This window comes from Dendronephthya gigantea, unplaced genomic scaffold (genome assembly GCF_004324835.1).
Source record: "Dendronephthya gigantea isolate DGI-Jeju-01 unplaced genomic scaffold, DenGig_1.0 000512F, whole genome shotgun sequence".
In the NCBI taxonomy this organism is placed as follows: domain Eukaryota; kingdom Metazoa; phylum Cnidaria; class Anthozoa; order Malacalcyonacea; family Nephtheidae; genus Dendronephthya; species Dendronephthya gigantea.
In genome coordinates this window covers 1-18,372 of record NW_021163522.1, presented here as the reverse complement: position 1 = coordinate 18,372, position 18,372 = coordinate 1, and the positions used below count along the sequence as shown (strand labels likewise).

The 18,372-nt window shown below is 37.9% G+C and overlaps 2 protein-coding genes across 2 annotated transcripts; both read right to left on the bottom strand.

The window, feature by feature from the left end:
* Positions 1-95: 95 nt before the first annotated feature.
* On the bottom strand, positions 96-4,351 carry LOC114543657. Its single transcript, XM_028562550.1, has 4 exons — positions 4,188-4,351; positions 2,866-3,098; positions 2,142-2,403; positions 96-1,325 (listed from the first exon to the last, which is right to left on the bottom strand). The coding sequence occupies exons 1-4, from the start codon at positions 4,247-4,249 to the stop codon at positions 1,007-1,009; spliced, it is 876 nt and encodes a 291-aa protein (XP_028418351.1). The 5' UTR covers positions 4,250-4,351; the 3' UTR covers positions 96-1,006.
* LOC114543659 (putative zinc metalloproteinase C607.06c) lies at positions 4,327-18,365 on the bottom strand. The gene is given in 5 exon segments (XM_028562552.1): positions 4,327-4,459; positions 5,484-5,617; positions 5,619-5,749; positions 17,379-17,668; positions 18,053-18,365. Coding segments are annotated over 5 exon segments (807 nt in total). The 5' UTR covers positions 18,172-18,365.
* Positions 18,366-18,372: the final 7 nt, after the last annotated feature.

The following is an 18,372-nucleotide window of genomic DNA, read 5'->3' as shown; positions in this document are numbered from 1 at the left end:
TAAAAAAAATGGCCATATCCAGTGATTGTTTTTGGAAAACTTGATTTTAGAATTATAATGCGTGAAATACATGTTACCTAGTTATTACGAGAATTTCTATTTGCGATTCCCTTGGTAACAGAAAGGCGGCATTTATTGAAAATATTTTCTCGTATAACCCATAATTATTTTTAACTTACACAAGGTTTTTATTTTTTAAAATAAAAACGTTATTTACCGGCTACGAGGTCCGGATAAAAAACTGTGCTCTCAGTCCTGATTTTTGAACCCGGACCTCACGGCCAGTGAATAACATATTTATCTCTCAGTATATCTTTGTATATCTGAATGTGGTCTTAAAGTCGGTATGTATCTGAATATTTGCGTACTGAAAATATATTTCTGCGTACTGGGAAATATTTCTGGGCACTGAAAAAATATTTTTGCATACTGGAAATATTTCTGCGTAATAGGAAATATTTTTGCGTACTGAAAATACTAAACAGATATTTCTCAGATATTTCTGATGTACACTCATGCAATTGGAAATATATTTCCGCTATTCAATTATATATCTGCCATCTGTGTTGCCTTAATTATATTAATATAGGCTTTAGAAACGAAGAAAGTAAGCTGTCCTTTGTGATATAAACGCGATTAAAAGAACATTGGAGTTACATTCTGTATATCCTGTGTGTTGTGTAATGACATTGGCATAAAGGAACAGCGGTAAGGGTAACATATAAAAAGCTATTGTGATGACACATTTTGATAATTGCAGGCTTGTTAGGGATTGTTCAGATTATCTTTTAAACAAATTGCAAAAATAATAAAATAGGGCTGCGATATTGATTGCGGGCAGAATTTATGAAAGAAGATCCGAGGAGCTAAATTGGCAGCCCCTATAGTGAACACCTAAAATGCAAAACAAATGTATCTTCATGCACAACAGAGGATATTTGCGCCTTCTCGTAAAAGAAAAGAGGTGCAGTTGGCTCTTTACCATTTCCTGGCTTTGGCACTAAGATTAACGGGATTCTAAAACCTTCAAATCATCTGCGTCTGTGATTGTGTGTACCAGAGAACAATTCTCCACGAACTTTTCATATCCAACAAAACAAAATCTTGAAATGTTACCGCCAACATCTACTGTCACTAAACACAGTTCCTTTCCATTCGTGCCCAGGTTCCACCAAGACTCGGGCAAACTAAACACCGTAACTGCGCGCTGGACAAACTCTCGGAAGTCCAGCAGTTCATCATTCTCACGCAATTCTACCAAACCAATCCCAATATCTGATTGGATAGTGGGTGTTGAAGTGAAGATAGACATATCGGAGCACTTACTAGAAGGAGAAAAAAATACTAAATTACATGTCGATTAAATATGAAGGATGATCATTAATGATCATTCATTCATTCATTACCTCCAAATAAAAAGTTTACAGCTATTTACACATTCTGGGTGTCACATAAGTTTGGAATTAGGCCTGTTTTCCAACGTATAGCGAGAAACCCGTTTCGAAAAATTGTAGAGATTCTACTTGTTCTCTCGAAATAAAGAGATGGTCGTCATGGCATGGATATGATATGATATCGGTCATTTTTCAAACCTTATTTGTGTTTAAAACTGTTAAGGGCGGTTTTCCACTATAGGTTAAATTTTCGCTCGAACAAAGAGTTTTTCGAATGATTTTCTTTTCAATTGTAACAATTCGACCGTAGTGGACTATTCGCATTTGATCTGATATCGCGATGCATGCTAAATTGCGATATATAAGTTGTAAATTATTAAATTATTATTATTTCCTTGAACGGTCAAAATTGAAAGAAGAATCAAGCGAAAATTTTCGTTCCATCGAAAAATTTCGCCTAGTGAAAAACAGCTCCAACAATTAACATTCTCGTTGTTGTGTACATCTGCAGTATATAAAGCAACCGTGTAATACAAGTCACACTAACAAATTAAGATGCATCTTAATTTGTTTATTGTGTTGTGCATAGATGTAGTTTGACTATATGTAGCTAGGCGTTAGTGCATAAGGTGGCAATAGCACTGAATAAATAAAATATCTTTCCTCTGGGATATTTAGAGAAAATATTTTAGAATTACATAATTCAGCTAGCAATCTAGTACAAATCAAGTCGGAAATGTTTAAAACCTTAAACGAACGCCCAGCGATCCAACATATTTCCCATAAGTTCCAAAGATTCCGGTGATAGTTTCTCCGTATGCTGGTGTCATTCGATACCAATCTCCGCCTTGTCCTCCAAACCATATAGAAGATTTCATATTTGAGTGAAAGCGTATCCCATCAATCCACGCGCCAGCACGTACCTCGAGAGAAGTAAGATATTCGCCCTGTTCCAAGTGAAATGTATGCGTTGAACATTTCCGGTCGATCACTCCATACACTGGACAGCCTTTGATAGACAAATTAGCATGGAAAAGATTTTAAAAAAATTGAAATAAAATCATTCCATGTCTAATTCCCTGATGATAGACCTAACATAAATTATCCTTAAATTAGGAAAAAAGATCATCCTGTAATATCTTGTTCAAATCTCACAAGTGCAGACATTCATATAATATACCAAAAATTAAGTTAGACCTTTCTGAATTAAATATTTGGACGTACAGTAATTGTCTACAGGCACAGTTTTAACGGTATAAAGGACCAATACTTGATGCTCTGTGGATAAACTAATGGCCGAGATGCTCTATTGATAAACTAGAGGTAATAACTAAATATTTTGCGTGCTTAATCATTAGTTAACTAATTATCTTTTACTATTAAACTATCTATTATTTCCCTTTTTTACAACCGGGCCCGCATTTAAGAAATGTAACCCTAAAATAATTTCATTCTCTTAAATTTTATTTACCTTCATTCTCTTCATCCGCTAGTGGTTTTATAGCATTGATATATTCCCCATGATAGATGACATATCCAGTTGGAGCTAAATTTCTTGACTTATACCAAGTTATGTCATCAAAATATGATTGGTTGTCTTGCCTTCCACCGCTGTTTCCTATTGGCCCTTTTACGTCAGGTGACCAGTTCACGAAAGGGAATGACTGAGGCGTTAAGAGTGCAGCGGAATATGGATTGAGCCACCTTGAACATTTATGTAGAATGATGGAAACGCTGTGTAAGTAACTAATTGCAGACGGTTGTTTAGGAGGTCAAAAGATATAGTGTTTGAAACGAGAAAGTGTGGAGGAAGGGAAAGAAGTAAGGCCAGACGTCAGTGTGACACAAGAAAAAGCACTATTCAGCGGAGGATTCTGTAGCATTACTTATAGACAATTTAGTTGGGCAAGATCACCTTGGGGAAGACAATTATTATATGAGGTCTGAATAATTCTTGATGTCGTGCAAAAGCCGAATGCAATAATGTTGACCACTTGATAATAGACCAACTTGTGATCTAGGTAACAAGAAGGGGGGAAATTACTACAGTTAGAAAGAGCATACTAAAATTAGTATAATTGTTATTATAATTTCCATGTTGACTGCAAAATGTCAAATAGTACGGAAGCCATGCGAACCTGAAAGTAGGCAATTTTTGTATACTTTTGTACTACTAACGGAAGCGTATAATTAATTTAATTACACTCTTCCGGCCATAATACAAAAGTATACAAATTTTGCCAACTTCACATGGCTGAATCTTCGGTACTTTACAATAAATTATTTCGCAGCCAAACTTAGCAGTGTTACTAAGTTAGAATCATCTTTTCGGAAATTCCGTTTTTGTCGCCTAAATCAAAAAGTTGGTCTATTATGCAAGTGGTCCATTGATTTATTATACATTTAAAGACGTAAGAAACGTCCCTATAAAACCATTAAACGAAGTTTATCGTGTATGTTTTCATCGAGACGTGCAAATCGGCTATGAGACATTTCGTTTTTTTTATTTTCGAGCCCTCCTGGGTTCGTGTTGCAAACGTGAGTTATAAAAAAATTACTATTGGCCGCTGAGCACATCAACAACTGAAATTACCAGTGCTTTCTGACCAATCAAGAACGACAATACACACGAAATGTATAAAATTTGCATTATTGACGGTTCGAAGTTACAAAACATGGATTCACTTCTTCTTAGAATGAAGTTTCTCAGGTTGGGCCAAGATTTTACTGGGGTACCGGCCCTAGCTACTTCTATAGGTATATTAGCCCTAGGAATCAGGCAGCGTAACATACCTATGATAATGCAAAAGAACAGCAGATGATCTAAACCAGTGAGCGCTATGGTCAGCGAACATCCGCAACGCCTTAACTACCTCATTGCAGTCAACAGTCGAATCTGCTGGGGATAAGCAATGACGGGGCGATGGAGCAATCACTGCGAAGTGATGTATATCGTCAAATCCTTTGCCATTATTCCTTCTGGCATGTGCATTAGATCAAAGCAGTGACCAAGTTCGTGGAGAGCTGCGCCAAGAGTTGTAGAGTAATTCGCCCAGAATGTTCCCCTAAAAAATGAAGATTGGGGACATATACGTAAGTAAAATTTCTAGAGGATATTCATCTACATGGTCATAGATACCCTGGATACCCTGACTGCGAAAGATTGGATAAACGTTAAAATGTATGCCAAAGTATATAAAAAGTGCGTTCATTTTGGCGAGGAATTAGAAAAATCAGAAAGGCGGAATATTAGAAAAAATTGATCTTGGCATACCCGATGCCAAAACCATTGCGTAGCCGTAGAATCAATTACGTGAGTTCAATGCATGAACCTGGTGTTCGGACAATAATAATTTATTAAATATACAAATGCATGCAATTATAATAATTTATAAACATGCAAACTGCATGGATCACTTATTGAGGTATACTTTATGTGATATCTGATTAAATTGAAAGATTACAATATACAATCTGTACGTTCCATATGTAATGTAGTACATCAGATAGTTTTCTAAAAGCTCGTTTGTTTGCCAGCAGTATGAGTATACTTGAAAGTTTTGACTCCTGTTTCCCAAGCTTTAAGAAACAAATTATTTAATAAGCCCCAAAGTTAATTCATAGGACTAACTTAATCAAAATTGCAACATTGCGTCACGATATTGCCAGCAAGGGAATATTGTTCACAAGGGAACAAGGGAACATAAAAATTAGAAAAAAAACAAAACTTGTTTGGCTTTTAAAAATGGTAAAAAAACCAGTTTGAAGATCTCACGTTGTCAAACATGTGCACCAAATTTCCTCATAAACATTAATTTTACAGCTTGAGCACTGAGCAGCACAGTCCATATTTTGTGTTCAAAACAACGTTCTCATATAAAAAAAAGCTAGCTTCTTAGCCCACTTTTAATGCTAGTTGTCCCAAGAACATTAAAGAATTATAGGTTTTCTAAATGTTTTCCCTAATCTGGGGAACCCTCTACTTTTTTGAAGAGCATACTTTTTTTGTGAAACACCCTGTATAGTGCGTAACAAACAAACATAACATTTTTCAACACAGGGATCTTTAAAATAATTACAGCACAATACCTTTTGGCGCTGTCGTCAAAAAGTTTCCTTTTATCGATTTCTCTTTGGTCAGTAAAACATTTTACCAACTCCCCCACATCTTCAGCCCAGGTGTGTAGCCCAGCTGTACCAAATAAGCCAAGCTGCCCCCCACCCCAGGGCAGTGTGCGCCTTTACGTAGCGTGGGATGTCCTCGGCATTGATCTGTTCAGGGGGGTCATAATGAGAGCAGGACATGAATGCCAAAAATTTGCAATTTGGGTCATTTTTCGAGGAACTTGTTAGCTCTGAAAACGCAATGCACCTGGTTAAACATGGGGTGGGGTGGGGTGGTATGGGATGGAGGAAAGGAGATGATGAAATGAAATGAAATGAAATGAGATAAAAGCGAAACCTAGGCGAATTTTCAACTCCGTCGCTGACGCCGAAGTAATAAAAATTTATGAGTATATTATAAAATAGTGATAAAATAGCGTAGCAACAATAGCGTAGCTATGAGGCATACACTCTGCAACAAAATATGTACATCACATCCATACGTAATATAGCCACATAATTTGGGGGAAAACATAAAAAATAGAAGTTACGAATGCATAATAATGTGTTAGTATGAATTAGTATGTTATGTATTTGGCACAAAACGATACATATCGCCATTGGGTATTGATGCTTTAAAATGCTAAAAAAATCCCAATTTTTTATATAGCTAAAAAATGTTTAGGACTAAAGGCCATGTTACATGGTGTAATTTTTCTTGCAACTTTAATGCAATTCTACTTTTGAGAGATGTAAATTTGGCAACCAGGAAACTATTATGTTTATTTCACTCCATTTGTACAGTACGTTTCTTACCTTTACATTTTGAATACTCTGTACTAGAAATACATGCATGCAGCAACCCCTCGCCATTTCAAACGAAGCAAAATATTTCCTGGGCTAGCCAGAACTAACCTTCAATATTTTGAAATGGCCTAAATTAAATGTAAAGCCGATAGCTAATGTTTCAAATTTTTCGGAAACAAACACAGTCGTATTAAAAGGTGAAGTGAAATCACCCGTTTTCCTGCTGCATTAGGGTAATGCGGGGCAAAACGAGACAGTGGGGGCTAAATGAAACATTAAAATGTTAATTTTCGGCGTATTACCAGCCTCGTACCCAGGCGTTTTAATAGTAAAAAATAATGTTGCATTCAGTTATTGCATAGAGGTCAGCTGAAAAAAACGCGAGCGCGCGGGCACCATTGAACTGTAAACAAACTGGAATGATAACCCAGGGGGGAAAATTGAAGCCAGTGCTTTTTACTTTTTCTGAGTTTTGAGCAGAAATACTGAAGTGAGAGTCAATACTTCACTATAGCTAAACGCCTACACTATCAAAACAGCACAAATAATATAAATAAGATAAGATAAGATAATCTTGACTGCGATAAGATTCAAGATTTGTTTAATGCTAATGCGATATTTCTTTGGAAATACACATCTACTCCTTTGTCGTACTGTGCCTTCTCTGCATTAGAAATATTTCCTTTTCCCCTGAACACAATTGCAGGCTTAACATTCTGTTGTCCCTCTGCCCATATGCAGAGCTGTAGAGTAGCCTGTCTCTTATCTAAGCCAGTGGAAGGTTGGGACACACGAACCTGCTTGTTGCCTGTAGTATCTAGGTTTTATTCTGATCTACTAAAAAAGGCAGAGGAACTTGATCAACATTATATCGATTCTGTGGCAACCACCGCCCATACTTGGCATCCAAAGTTGAGTTGGTTCTTCTTCTTTTCGACTTTACTGCCTTTCTTAAATTCAGATGAAACGTTTGAATTGTTTCTCTTCCATCATCTGCAGAATCCTTCTTCTTATTTGATGTCCGTCTGAATGAAATTCCATGCCTCCTTTTGAATCTTTGAAACCAATTCTTGCTTCCTTTGAACTTGTCATCTTCTTCTTTGTCATAACGCATTTCAATCTTAGCTTTCATTTTCTTCTTAGCCAAAGCTTTAAGACCTTGCACCCGCCTTCCCTTCGTAGTTAAATAAGCAACAATAAGCTAGTGATGTTCGACATGTTGCCTTTGCTGATGACCTTAGTGGTGCCGGTAGACTTGCTCATTTGCGTTCCTGGTGGAAGAACATTGCTATTTATGGTCCCCGTCTTGGTTACTATCCGCGTGCTGACAAATCCTGGTTGATTGTGAAGCCGCACCTGGAGCAGACTGCCAAAGAGATGTTCGCTGGAACTGGTGTTCGTATAACAACTGAAGGACATAAGTACCTTGGAGGATATCTTCGTTCTGAAGATGGGAAAAATAAGTAAATTTCGTCTTTAGTTAGTAAATGGTGTCAGCAACTCCACGTTTTAAGTGAAATTGCTAAATTTGAGCCCCAAGCTGCATATGCTGCCTTTGTATCAGGGTTTCGGCACAGATTTACTTACCATATACGCACTATTCCAAGTATCAAGACTGCGATGCGAGTGGTAGATGATTCCATCAGCCCGAAGCTCCTGCCAGCGCTCCTAGACCACCGTAGTGTTTCCATCCATGAGAGGAGGTTACTGTCACTGCCGACGAGAATGGGGGGTCTTGGAATACCTATCTTCTCCGACCTGTGCGATGAAGAAAATGAGAACTCAAAGACCATCTGTCAAAATCGGCTGAGTTAGCACTGGATGGAAGAACTTCGCCAATCAAAGGAGCAAGGGCAGGTTCAATTGAAACATCGTAAGCAACGTCATCGATAGCAGTAGCAGTAGATCACGGATCTCATCATGTCCTCGATGGATAAAGCCCCTTTCAGGCACGACAGGGCATGATCGACCGTGAACGATTTTCCACAGGCGCAGAAAGATGGAAGGCGTTTCAAAGGCCATCGATAACGCATGTAGATCGCATCAAAGAACTCACGCTTGGTCAAGATGTAGCCCTCATCAGAAAGTGGCAGAGCTGTCAGCCACGCTGAGGATCCTTTCAACTGGGCGAGGTCATTTGCTCGAATCTGCTCTTCACTCATGCAAGATCTCAAGTTCTGTAGCAGCAACGAGTTCCCAACTTGAAGTTGTTTTGCAATCTCACGACGAAGATCGTGGATGGAATCTGCATGTTCTGCTGATGGTGTACCATTCTGGTGGATGATTCTACTTAAGAGAACATGACAGATGGTTGTGGAGTTAAAATTTTCTTCATCACAGATGTTATTAAAGATTGGAATACCAAGACCTCCCATACGAGCTGGAAGCAAAACCAATTGTCGCTCATGGATGGACAAGCTACGGTTGTCGAGGAGCGCAGGAAAAAGCTTCAGGTTGATGGTGTCGTCAACAAGCTGCATCACGGTCTTGATAACTGAAACAGCACGAATGTGGTAGGTAAATCTGTGCCGAAAACCTGAGACAAACGCCGTGTACGCTGCTTGGGGTTGGAATTTGGCAATTTCACTCAAAACGTGAAGTTGCTGGCACCATTTATTAAGTAAAGAACTTATATACTTATCTTTTCCATCATCCGATCCAAGATATCCTCCAAGGTGCTTATGCCCTTCACTTGAAATTCGTACATTAGTTCCAGCGAAGATCTCAATGGCAGTCTGCTCCAGCTGTGGCTTCACAATCAACCAGGATTTATCAGCTCGCGGGTAGTATCCAAGACTCGGATCATGCACGGCAATCTTCTCCCACCAGGCACGCAGTTGCATTAGCTTACCTGCACCACTAAGGTCATCCGCGTACGCAACATGCCTTACATCACTAGCTTCATCAGATTTAATCATGAGCAGGAGTGGAGTAATGGCAACGGATAGCTAGCGGATCACCTTGTGTGGTACCTTTCGCTGATGTGATTTCTTTACCACCTTGCACGAACAATCTTGAAGCTGTTTCATAACAGTTGAATGTATAAACAGCCATTGCGGGACAAATGTACTGAATGTTATGTAACATGATCTTGCGGTTGATGGAATTGAACGCATTGGTGGCGTCCACAAGTAAACAGCATCTGTTTCTTCTTCTTCAAAAATCGTCGACATGGCGTGAACAGCAGCCTCGCAGCCAGATTGTTGTCCTGCACATAGCTGTAAGTCTCCTGCGCTATCCATGATTTGTGGCTTGATGGCAAAGACAATTGATTTTCCAATTATCCTTCGTAGAACCTCTCCAATCCCAATCAGTCTGACGCCAGGGTTCTTGTCCAGAGGTATTAAGCGACACGCTAAAAAGGCCTCTAAGCTGGTGGTCTGATCTGCTCCAATAACGACCTTCTTGGTTGCTAGTGTTCTCGCCATTAACGCTATTGCCGATCGTCTTTTCCAGCAACTCCATAGTTGCGAGACACCAAAATATGCCGCCATTCAAGTGCGTCAAGACCTGAAGGACCAGCAGCTCCTCGAGTCCTCAATGCTGCTTTTGCTATGGCTGTCGTCAATGTTGGCGAATAACGATGGATCAACATACGGAATTTCACCATCAATCATGATGGAGATCGAAAGACGATGTGAACCTGCGCATATACGTCAATTGTATGAGTGATCCTAAGGTTGTGCAGGTGGATGTTTCTGCAAGAGGTCCTTGTACACAGCGTCATTAAGAGGAAGAACTCCACCAGATGATTGTTCATCCAACAAACGTAGAGCTGCGTTCACTTTGCCACGAAACATGAGACTAGCGAAGGTCTTGGAAAGCTGTTCATTCGAAACCTTTCTAGTAGCCAGTAGTGTCGACTGGATGGTTCTACATTCCCGAAGTAACCCATCAAAGTTCCCTTTTTGCCACAAAGCCATGCGCCGAGACAGGCAAGTCACATGGTCTTTCGATCTCGATTTGAAACTCGGTTTTTGCAAGAGAAGAGCAAGCATGATCATAGTAAGTTTTAAAGAAATATTAATGCAAGATCTCCGAGTTACTGTTCCAAGCGTTAATCAGTCTCTCCAGTTCCCTGACGTATGACTTTCCAGCAGCTCCACTTGGTAACATAAACAGATTTTTGCGCCAAAAAACCACTTCTTCATAGGCTGCGTTAACAGCTTGCTTCAGATCGTCTTTAGTGAGGCTGCCCCAAACACCTTTCCGACGGTCAGACGTGCCAAAAACACGTGATCAAAATCATCAAATGACAAAAATTCGGACAAACACATGGTAGGACATACTATAGTTTATATAGAGACGCAACAATAAAATGGTGAAAAGATGCGTATGGGGCACTTGCAAATCTGATTCCAGATAACCAGAACGTTTGTTTAGAAAGACAGAAGGTATACACGTAACATCTCACCATTTGTAAGAAGGTTAGTTACATATTATGTAGTTTGCATTTTATTGGAAAAACGGTTGAGCAGGAAAAAGAAAGTTATGCAAATTTATAACCCACCATTTAAAATAACATGCGCGATACTCGTCAAACGACGTGTAGGCGGCGAGACTCTGTTTGTAACATTTTATCAGGTAATTAAAAATATCATACAATCCAAAAGGAGGAGAATCATAAAGAAGAAGTTATTTACCAAGTTGTACGAGGGAGTTAATGGATCAGCTATTTCCATAACACGAGTAATTAATTTTTGGTTATCTTGAGAACTCTTTTTCTTCACAAAATTTGGATCGAATTGCAGCATCATCTTTTCAACAGCAGTTGCAATATTAACCAACGCAGGTTTTAAGTGACGCTAACACCGCGCTTGCGAACGAGCTCGGGAAGGTATGTTTTTAGCTCGCTCAATGTCATTTTGCTAACCATTTTCGAATCGTGAGCGTTAGACAACACCATTGTAAGGTAAGAAACGGCCCAAATCGTATTTCTTCTACATCTTGAGACATATAAAGAGCTTTAAAACGCAGTGTGATCCTGACACTCTATATAAACTATAGTATGTCCGACCATGTGTTTGTCCGAATTTTTGTCATTTGATCACGTGTTTTTGACAAGTGTTTGACCGTCGGAAAGGTGGGCAACATAAGGTTGGCAAGAATATTTTATTTTCAATATACATCGTTTAAATAACAGCCCCTAAGTGTAGGGTAGTTTTACAAAATTTGTAATCGTTTTTTTGCAATGAAACGCGATTTAAAAATGAAAATATGCGAGAAGTTTGTTGAAATTTGCCGTGTCCCGATGCGGGATGTTGCCGTGCAAAAACATCAATTTCAAAACTAGTATACGCGATCCTATTGGTCATCACAAAACGGTCAAAGCTGCATGACCAATAGGATCGCGTATACTAGTTTTTCAGTTAAATTGGTTTGAGACCTTGGGAAATATTTCCCTATACGGACCTCCAATCTGGTAAATAACATATATATATTTCGATCATATTTAGACGATGTATATTGAAAATAAAATATTCTTGCCAACCTTATGTAATTATATACTATATACGTGACGTATACGTAATGCAGCGCGCGGTCAAAATATATTAGAGAGCTTTAGATTTGACTACGACTCCCGCTACCGCTACGAGATTCGTCTCATTGACTTGATATTCGTGATACTTCGTACTGACGCCAGAGACTTGTAGCCGTCGCTCATCTTACTACGGCATTTTAAGAAAACTTCGTAGTCCTCACTACGTGATTTAAAAAGCAATAAAAGTTGGCATTTTCTTGTTTTTTTCCAGAAAATAATTTGAGAGAACTGTTTTTCATGACCATGGCTTTTGATTATGTGTATCTTTCGAAATAATAGCGTAAAATCTCGAAATATTTGACAGGATAAACATGCATTTATCATTGTGTTTGCAGAGGTTCGTCATGCCAGCACGCGGTGCCGTATGCATACAACGTTTGCGCCACAATCGCGCCACAATAACGAATCTTGCATGGCCGTAGCGGGAGCCGTAGTCAAATCTAAAGCTCTCTATTGAGACTGACAAAGAGTGTATGTAGCATGAAAAATGCTCTGCTTGTTCCTACCGCAATTTACTTATCAAAGAGGAAATTTTTAACGATTTGCACTCAGGTAGGAGATTTAAAAAGGCTTTCGCAATTTTGATGTCTGAACTCTGAACGTCAAGTAAAAAATATAGCTTCGTAATTCGACGGCTATGAAAGATCTGAAAACAGAAATGATATATTTTACTAACATTTAATTTGTTTACCTACAACATATTTCTATTAATATTTGTTTATCCATTATATTATACACTGATTTGCATCTATGTAGTTGAGCCAAAACAGGTCTAACCAGATCAATGTGTCTATATATAGCCCATCTTTTGATGAAGAATCATACGAGATATATTAGATCAAAGTATTTAAAGATGCAATAGGAACAAAAATATATATCTGAAGGAGCAAGGTCTGAGGGTAACTTGCCTAAATTCACTCACACCTCAAATTGAGGCATCATCATGGCCTTAGTAGCTGACACTAAAATTAATTATCTGTACTAATTTTGTCAACAGGGTGTATTATACATACAGTTAATCTCTGACATATCTATTTTTTTGCAGGGATAACATAGGGTTGGTGGATCAAGTGGAGGCATGTTTTGCAAAATTCTGGAGAATTGAATTGTTGAACAACAATACTATTATACACATGAACTAAACACATGAACTAAACTTAAATACAGAAACTGTTTTATTATTAGGCCGTATTCTCTGGCACGAAAAGTCGCTTAGAAAACGATTTTCGTTGCCTCCCTTCGGGCACTACTTGAAAACACGATAGAAAATTAGGATAAATTATAGAAAGTCTAAATTCACTTGTTTTCACCTGCACAAACCTGCAGTTTTCGAGCATTTCATCTTCGAAAAATCAGTGAATTTGCATGTTTTGCAATACAGCGACGCCATTTTGATTCAGGAAATGTCTAGGATACTTGGTGTAATTTACGACATATATAGCAGATTCAGCAGTTTTATACCGGTATTTACATGAAGCTCCGGCATTTTTGCTGTGCAAGCAGGTTTCAACAAGGAAGCTTTCAGTGGAGTTTTACGAGGTTTTTCGCAAATTTTCATAGTTTTTCAAAACTAAATTAGTCAGAGAAGAGTTAGACAACAATTAATCGGAAAAAATCCGCAAATTTGCGATTTTTTTAAAGCATTCTGCTCTTGATATTTACAAATAAATAAGAACAACTTTATTTACACGCATTAAATCATCCACGAGCGTTTTGTTTCTAGCCAATTTATATAAAATAATTACTATACAATTCTTTTTCAGCATACCCTTTAATTTATATTAACTACTTTTATAATACACACGTTTTCTCAACAAAACTATTTACAACATCTCAGTTTTTTGACAAAGTTAATTACCAACGCCAACATCTATTTAAACGTGATTTGCAACGTACAACTACTGTACATGTTAAAATATTGAACACGCATACCAAGGTTGATATCAGCCATACGTTTTAATACCATTGTGGGAGAATTACGAGCGCCTTATAATTTTAAAACACAAATAAAATGTTGAACTCAACCCTTTTAATCGGACAGCTAATACCACAACTCATGATCGACGTCATCTCCGAAATCCAGATTAGATCCTGATCCTTCAAGTTCATCATCGTCATCAGATTGAGCCAGGCCATAACTGCTATCATCGTCGTTACCATCTTCAACTACTGCATTCTGGCAATCACCACACGAACATAGGTCGGTGCACTTTAAGTCAGCCTTTTTGCAGAAGCAACGCATGGTCGAGCATCTAGAATCTTGCACTTGCACTCAACACACTCAATTAAAGATCGCGGAGCGGGTGGGCGTGTCATCCAAGTTATCTCCAGCTCTTTATCGTCAAGCGTCCAGCCATTGCCAACCAGTGATGGAAGATCGACTTCTGCACTTAAACACTGATACCATGATGCTGCTTGATTGCTAATGCCATTACCAGTAAAAGCATGAAAGCCTGGTAAACAAAGAGCAACATCCACGCCCAAGAATTTCGAGATAATTGCTACAAATACGCAACGATGTCTATCTCCCGTGCCAGTCAGAAAGAAAATCTCTTTCTGCATCTGTTGTTGCATGCCAATCGCAGGTATAAGAACATCTGTATCAGGGCTTTTGATAATAACTTTATCGTACGTTGCTGCTGCGTGGTGGCATGTAGAATTAAACGAGTGTCTGCTTCTTCGTGGTGCTATGAAGCGAAGACACCTCATTACTTGTAACAATATCGTTCGGGGAATCACCGGGATATAAAACATAGCATATTTCTTTAGCAGTTACGTACATAGTTGAAATGGAAAACCACCGGGAGGAGTTACATGACCTCCAGTGTTCACATAAGAAAGATATGAAAGATTCCTTGTTTCCACCGGATCTTATACACTTTTTCCACTGTTTTGGAACACTCTGATCTTTTCCGAAGATTTGACCTTTCTGGACTCCATTTTCACTTTTCAGCTCTTCGTTGTCTCTCTGCATTGTCTTATGCTCAACTAAGGATACCTGTCTGCAACAATCTAATCGTTGGAATTATACTTTCGTGCTAGCGTGTTAAGGTTTTTAAAAGAGCATCATCGCCAAATGTTTTCCGTTTTCTTTCATCAACTGAATAACTGCCATAGCATCTACAATCAGTGCATTGTTGTTAAATGCACAATCATTGACTTCTGGATTTCCAGATTCATTTCCAATACTTCAGCAAGTTTAGACTTGGGCTAACTTGGCAGTTGTCACAAGTCCTCACACGTTTTCATAAGCAAAAGTTTGAAATTTGTTCTGTTTCAACTTCGTTAAGATGTCTGGGTCTTCGCTCAACAAATTCGTTTTTTAGTGGATTGATTATAATAAGATAAAGGCGTTGGTAATTAACTTTGTCAAAAAACTGAGATGTTGTAAATTTATAGTTTCTTGAGAAAGCGTGTGTATTATAAAAGTAGTTAATATAAAACAAAGGTTATGCTGGAAAGGAATTGTGTAGTAATTGTTTTATATAACTTGACTAGAAACAAAACGCTCGTGGATGATTTTGATGCGTGTAAGCAAAATTGCGCGTTGTTTTTCAGATTAATTGTTGTCTAAGTCTTCTTTGACTAACTTAGTTTTGAAAAAACTATGAAAATTTGCGAAAAACCTCGTAAAACTCCATTCAAAGCTTCTTTGTTGAAACCTGCTTGCACAGCAAAATGCTGGAAACTAGGTATAAAACTAGTATACTGGTATAAAACTGCTGAATCTGCTATATATGTACCTATATTACACCAAGTATCTTAGACATTTCCTGAATCAAAATGGCGTCGCTGTATTGCAAAAACATGCAAATTCACTGATTTTTCGAAGAAAATGCTCGAAAACTGCAGGTTTGTGCAGGTGAAAAAAGTGAATTTAGACTTTCTATAATTTATCCTAATTTTCTATCGTGTTTCAAGTAGTGCCCGAAGGGGGGCAACGAAACTGAACGATAATCGGCCACAGAATACGGCCTATATTTTTACAAATTAAAAGAAAATAAATATTAAAATTGATAAGGCTTTGTTTATTTCTTTTCCGAAGAACCTTTCCAGTCATTGCAGGCTAATCTGGGAGAAGCTGGTAAGCCCTTTTGCATATAATCAATAATAATTACCATGAATATCTTGGCCTACAAACATCCCTGGTTCTAATCTTCCTTAATGCAGCCTGATCTGCATTATCATTTGCAAATATATAAAAGCATATGACCTGCACAGTGGCCATAATCACTGGTTTTATACCATGGAAGGAGCATCACCTGTGCAGTCAGAAAATTATAGTGCTGACCACTGCATGGTGCTGACTGCTGGAAGTTTCAATTTAATAGTTTATCACTATAGGTTCAAGGTAATAAGCTCATCAATATACATATGATGATATAGTTCAGTACAGAAAAAACTATTTCTTCTGGCTAATGAAATCCAGCAAAACAAATAGGCAGGCTAATTTTGGTAGAAATTGCACATCCTCATCCTCCCAATGATTCTTTAATAGCCTCTGTTTTCTTTACATCTTTTTACCTTTTAGCGTTCTTTGGGAGAAAATGCCTGAAATATGGATGTAATATGTAAATAAATGACTTCCCAGAATAGGGTAATCTTTTTAGAAAAGTGTTTAGGTTGTTCAAACTATACATATCACATCTCGTGCTGCCGTTTTTTGGTCAAATATAAAAATATATAAACAACGACATCTATCTAAAGACTGTTCACGAGAAAATTGTGAAATTTTATCTAAAAAAATAAAATTTATGAATAACATATTTACCTGTCAGTCAACTGCATTTTCATTTGGCAAATTTCTCGAAGTTTTATTTCTTATTAGTTTTGTTTTGACAGAAGTAACGTGTACGAACGACTTCGACATCCTCACATCCTCACAAAAACGTCGAACATATTTGATCAAAAAGTTTTCAGTTCAAAAATATTGACAGACGTTTGAATTTTGTTCGGAAAATATAATAATGAAAAATAATATTATTTTTAACAAAAACCAGGGGGGAGTGCATTTGTAGCGGGTTCAGAATTGAGCCTTGGTCAGTGGTAACTACCATGGCGAATAGGAACCGGTGGCATCAATCTGGCATCAGCAAACGCTGAAATACGCCATGTTTTTTGCTTCACTTTTTGGTTGCAGGTAAGTTCCCCAGGAATTATAGTCATTCACTGATTATAGTATAGCTCAGTGTCCATGACATAGAATTTGGGCAACTTTGGATTCCACTATGTCACACTTGAGTGTTTATACTTTCCATCTTATACAGGCACTTGCCGAGCATGCGCAGTACAAAAAAGTGGGTACACCAGTCTATGTTCTGTCACAATACCCGGGTGTAATTAATCTCCTAGGGGAATTAGTACCCTCGCAGGGCTCTCCGTGCCAGGGGTACCTAAAAGGGTACTGTATTAAGCTCTTTTCATCAAGTCTGTTTACCAGGTATGTATATCTACTCTCATAGTTGCAATTATCATCTCACTTTGTGTTCAACAGATTTTACTACAATAGAATATTAAATAATGTCAATTACCTTCCAGAAACCAACTGTACAATTCATCACCATTCATTTGATGTGCTTTCTCAGTGGTCAAGCCACTTGAGAAAACATGAATTAAAATTGTGCCATCATCATTTTCTTCAAGTTCAAATGTCTGGTATCCAAACCCATGCCTATTCATATCCTCTGCCATAAATGTCTGTAGAAGCCTTGCATTAAAGCTAAGCTTTTTCAAAGCAATTTCAATGCTGTTATTTTTATTTTCAGGTGCATCAAATGATCCATCGCTGTCTGAGCATTTGATGTAAACAACACGAACAAACCTGAAACAAATGTTTAAAAAAACTAGTTTGGATGTGTTTTTTAGGGGTTTAATTACATTACAATTAGGGTGTTGGTATCCAATATCCCAAAATATTATTTGCACACAATATGAATACTGCATATAGACATTCTTTTTGATGACTGCCAGGGGTCATTCTAAGGACAGTGTGAGGGGGGTATACCAAAAGTCTGGAGTAGCAGGAGCCTTAATAGCCCTAATTTTATACATTTATATGCATGGCCATGATTCTTCAATGTCAAGCCAAATTACCTGAGATTAAAAGGAAGTACAGACTAAAATATTAATAAGGAGCAGATCTACATGCAAGTTGAATTATCACTAGCAGATTATTACATAAGAACACGATAACATGCGCATGCACCTTGGTTGATTCATTTGCTTTTCATAACAAATTTGCAAATCTCTCTCCACTGCTAACTCATCACACCGCACTTTCACCAGATTGACTCCTCTATCCAATTTTAAAAATGCTTTAAACATTTTGTCCACCAAAGGCCATCCATGACATTTCCCATTGTGATACACCAGCACTTCGCTTGCTTTGGTAATTGGCAAATCTTTACCATTTTGCTTAGTTTGTTGCTGTTTTATTAATTCGGGCTTAGGTTCGTTTGTTAAGCTTTCACTTGTTAATCCAATTGAATATGGTTTAATTTCCCCTTGCAATAAAAAAAGAGCGTG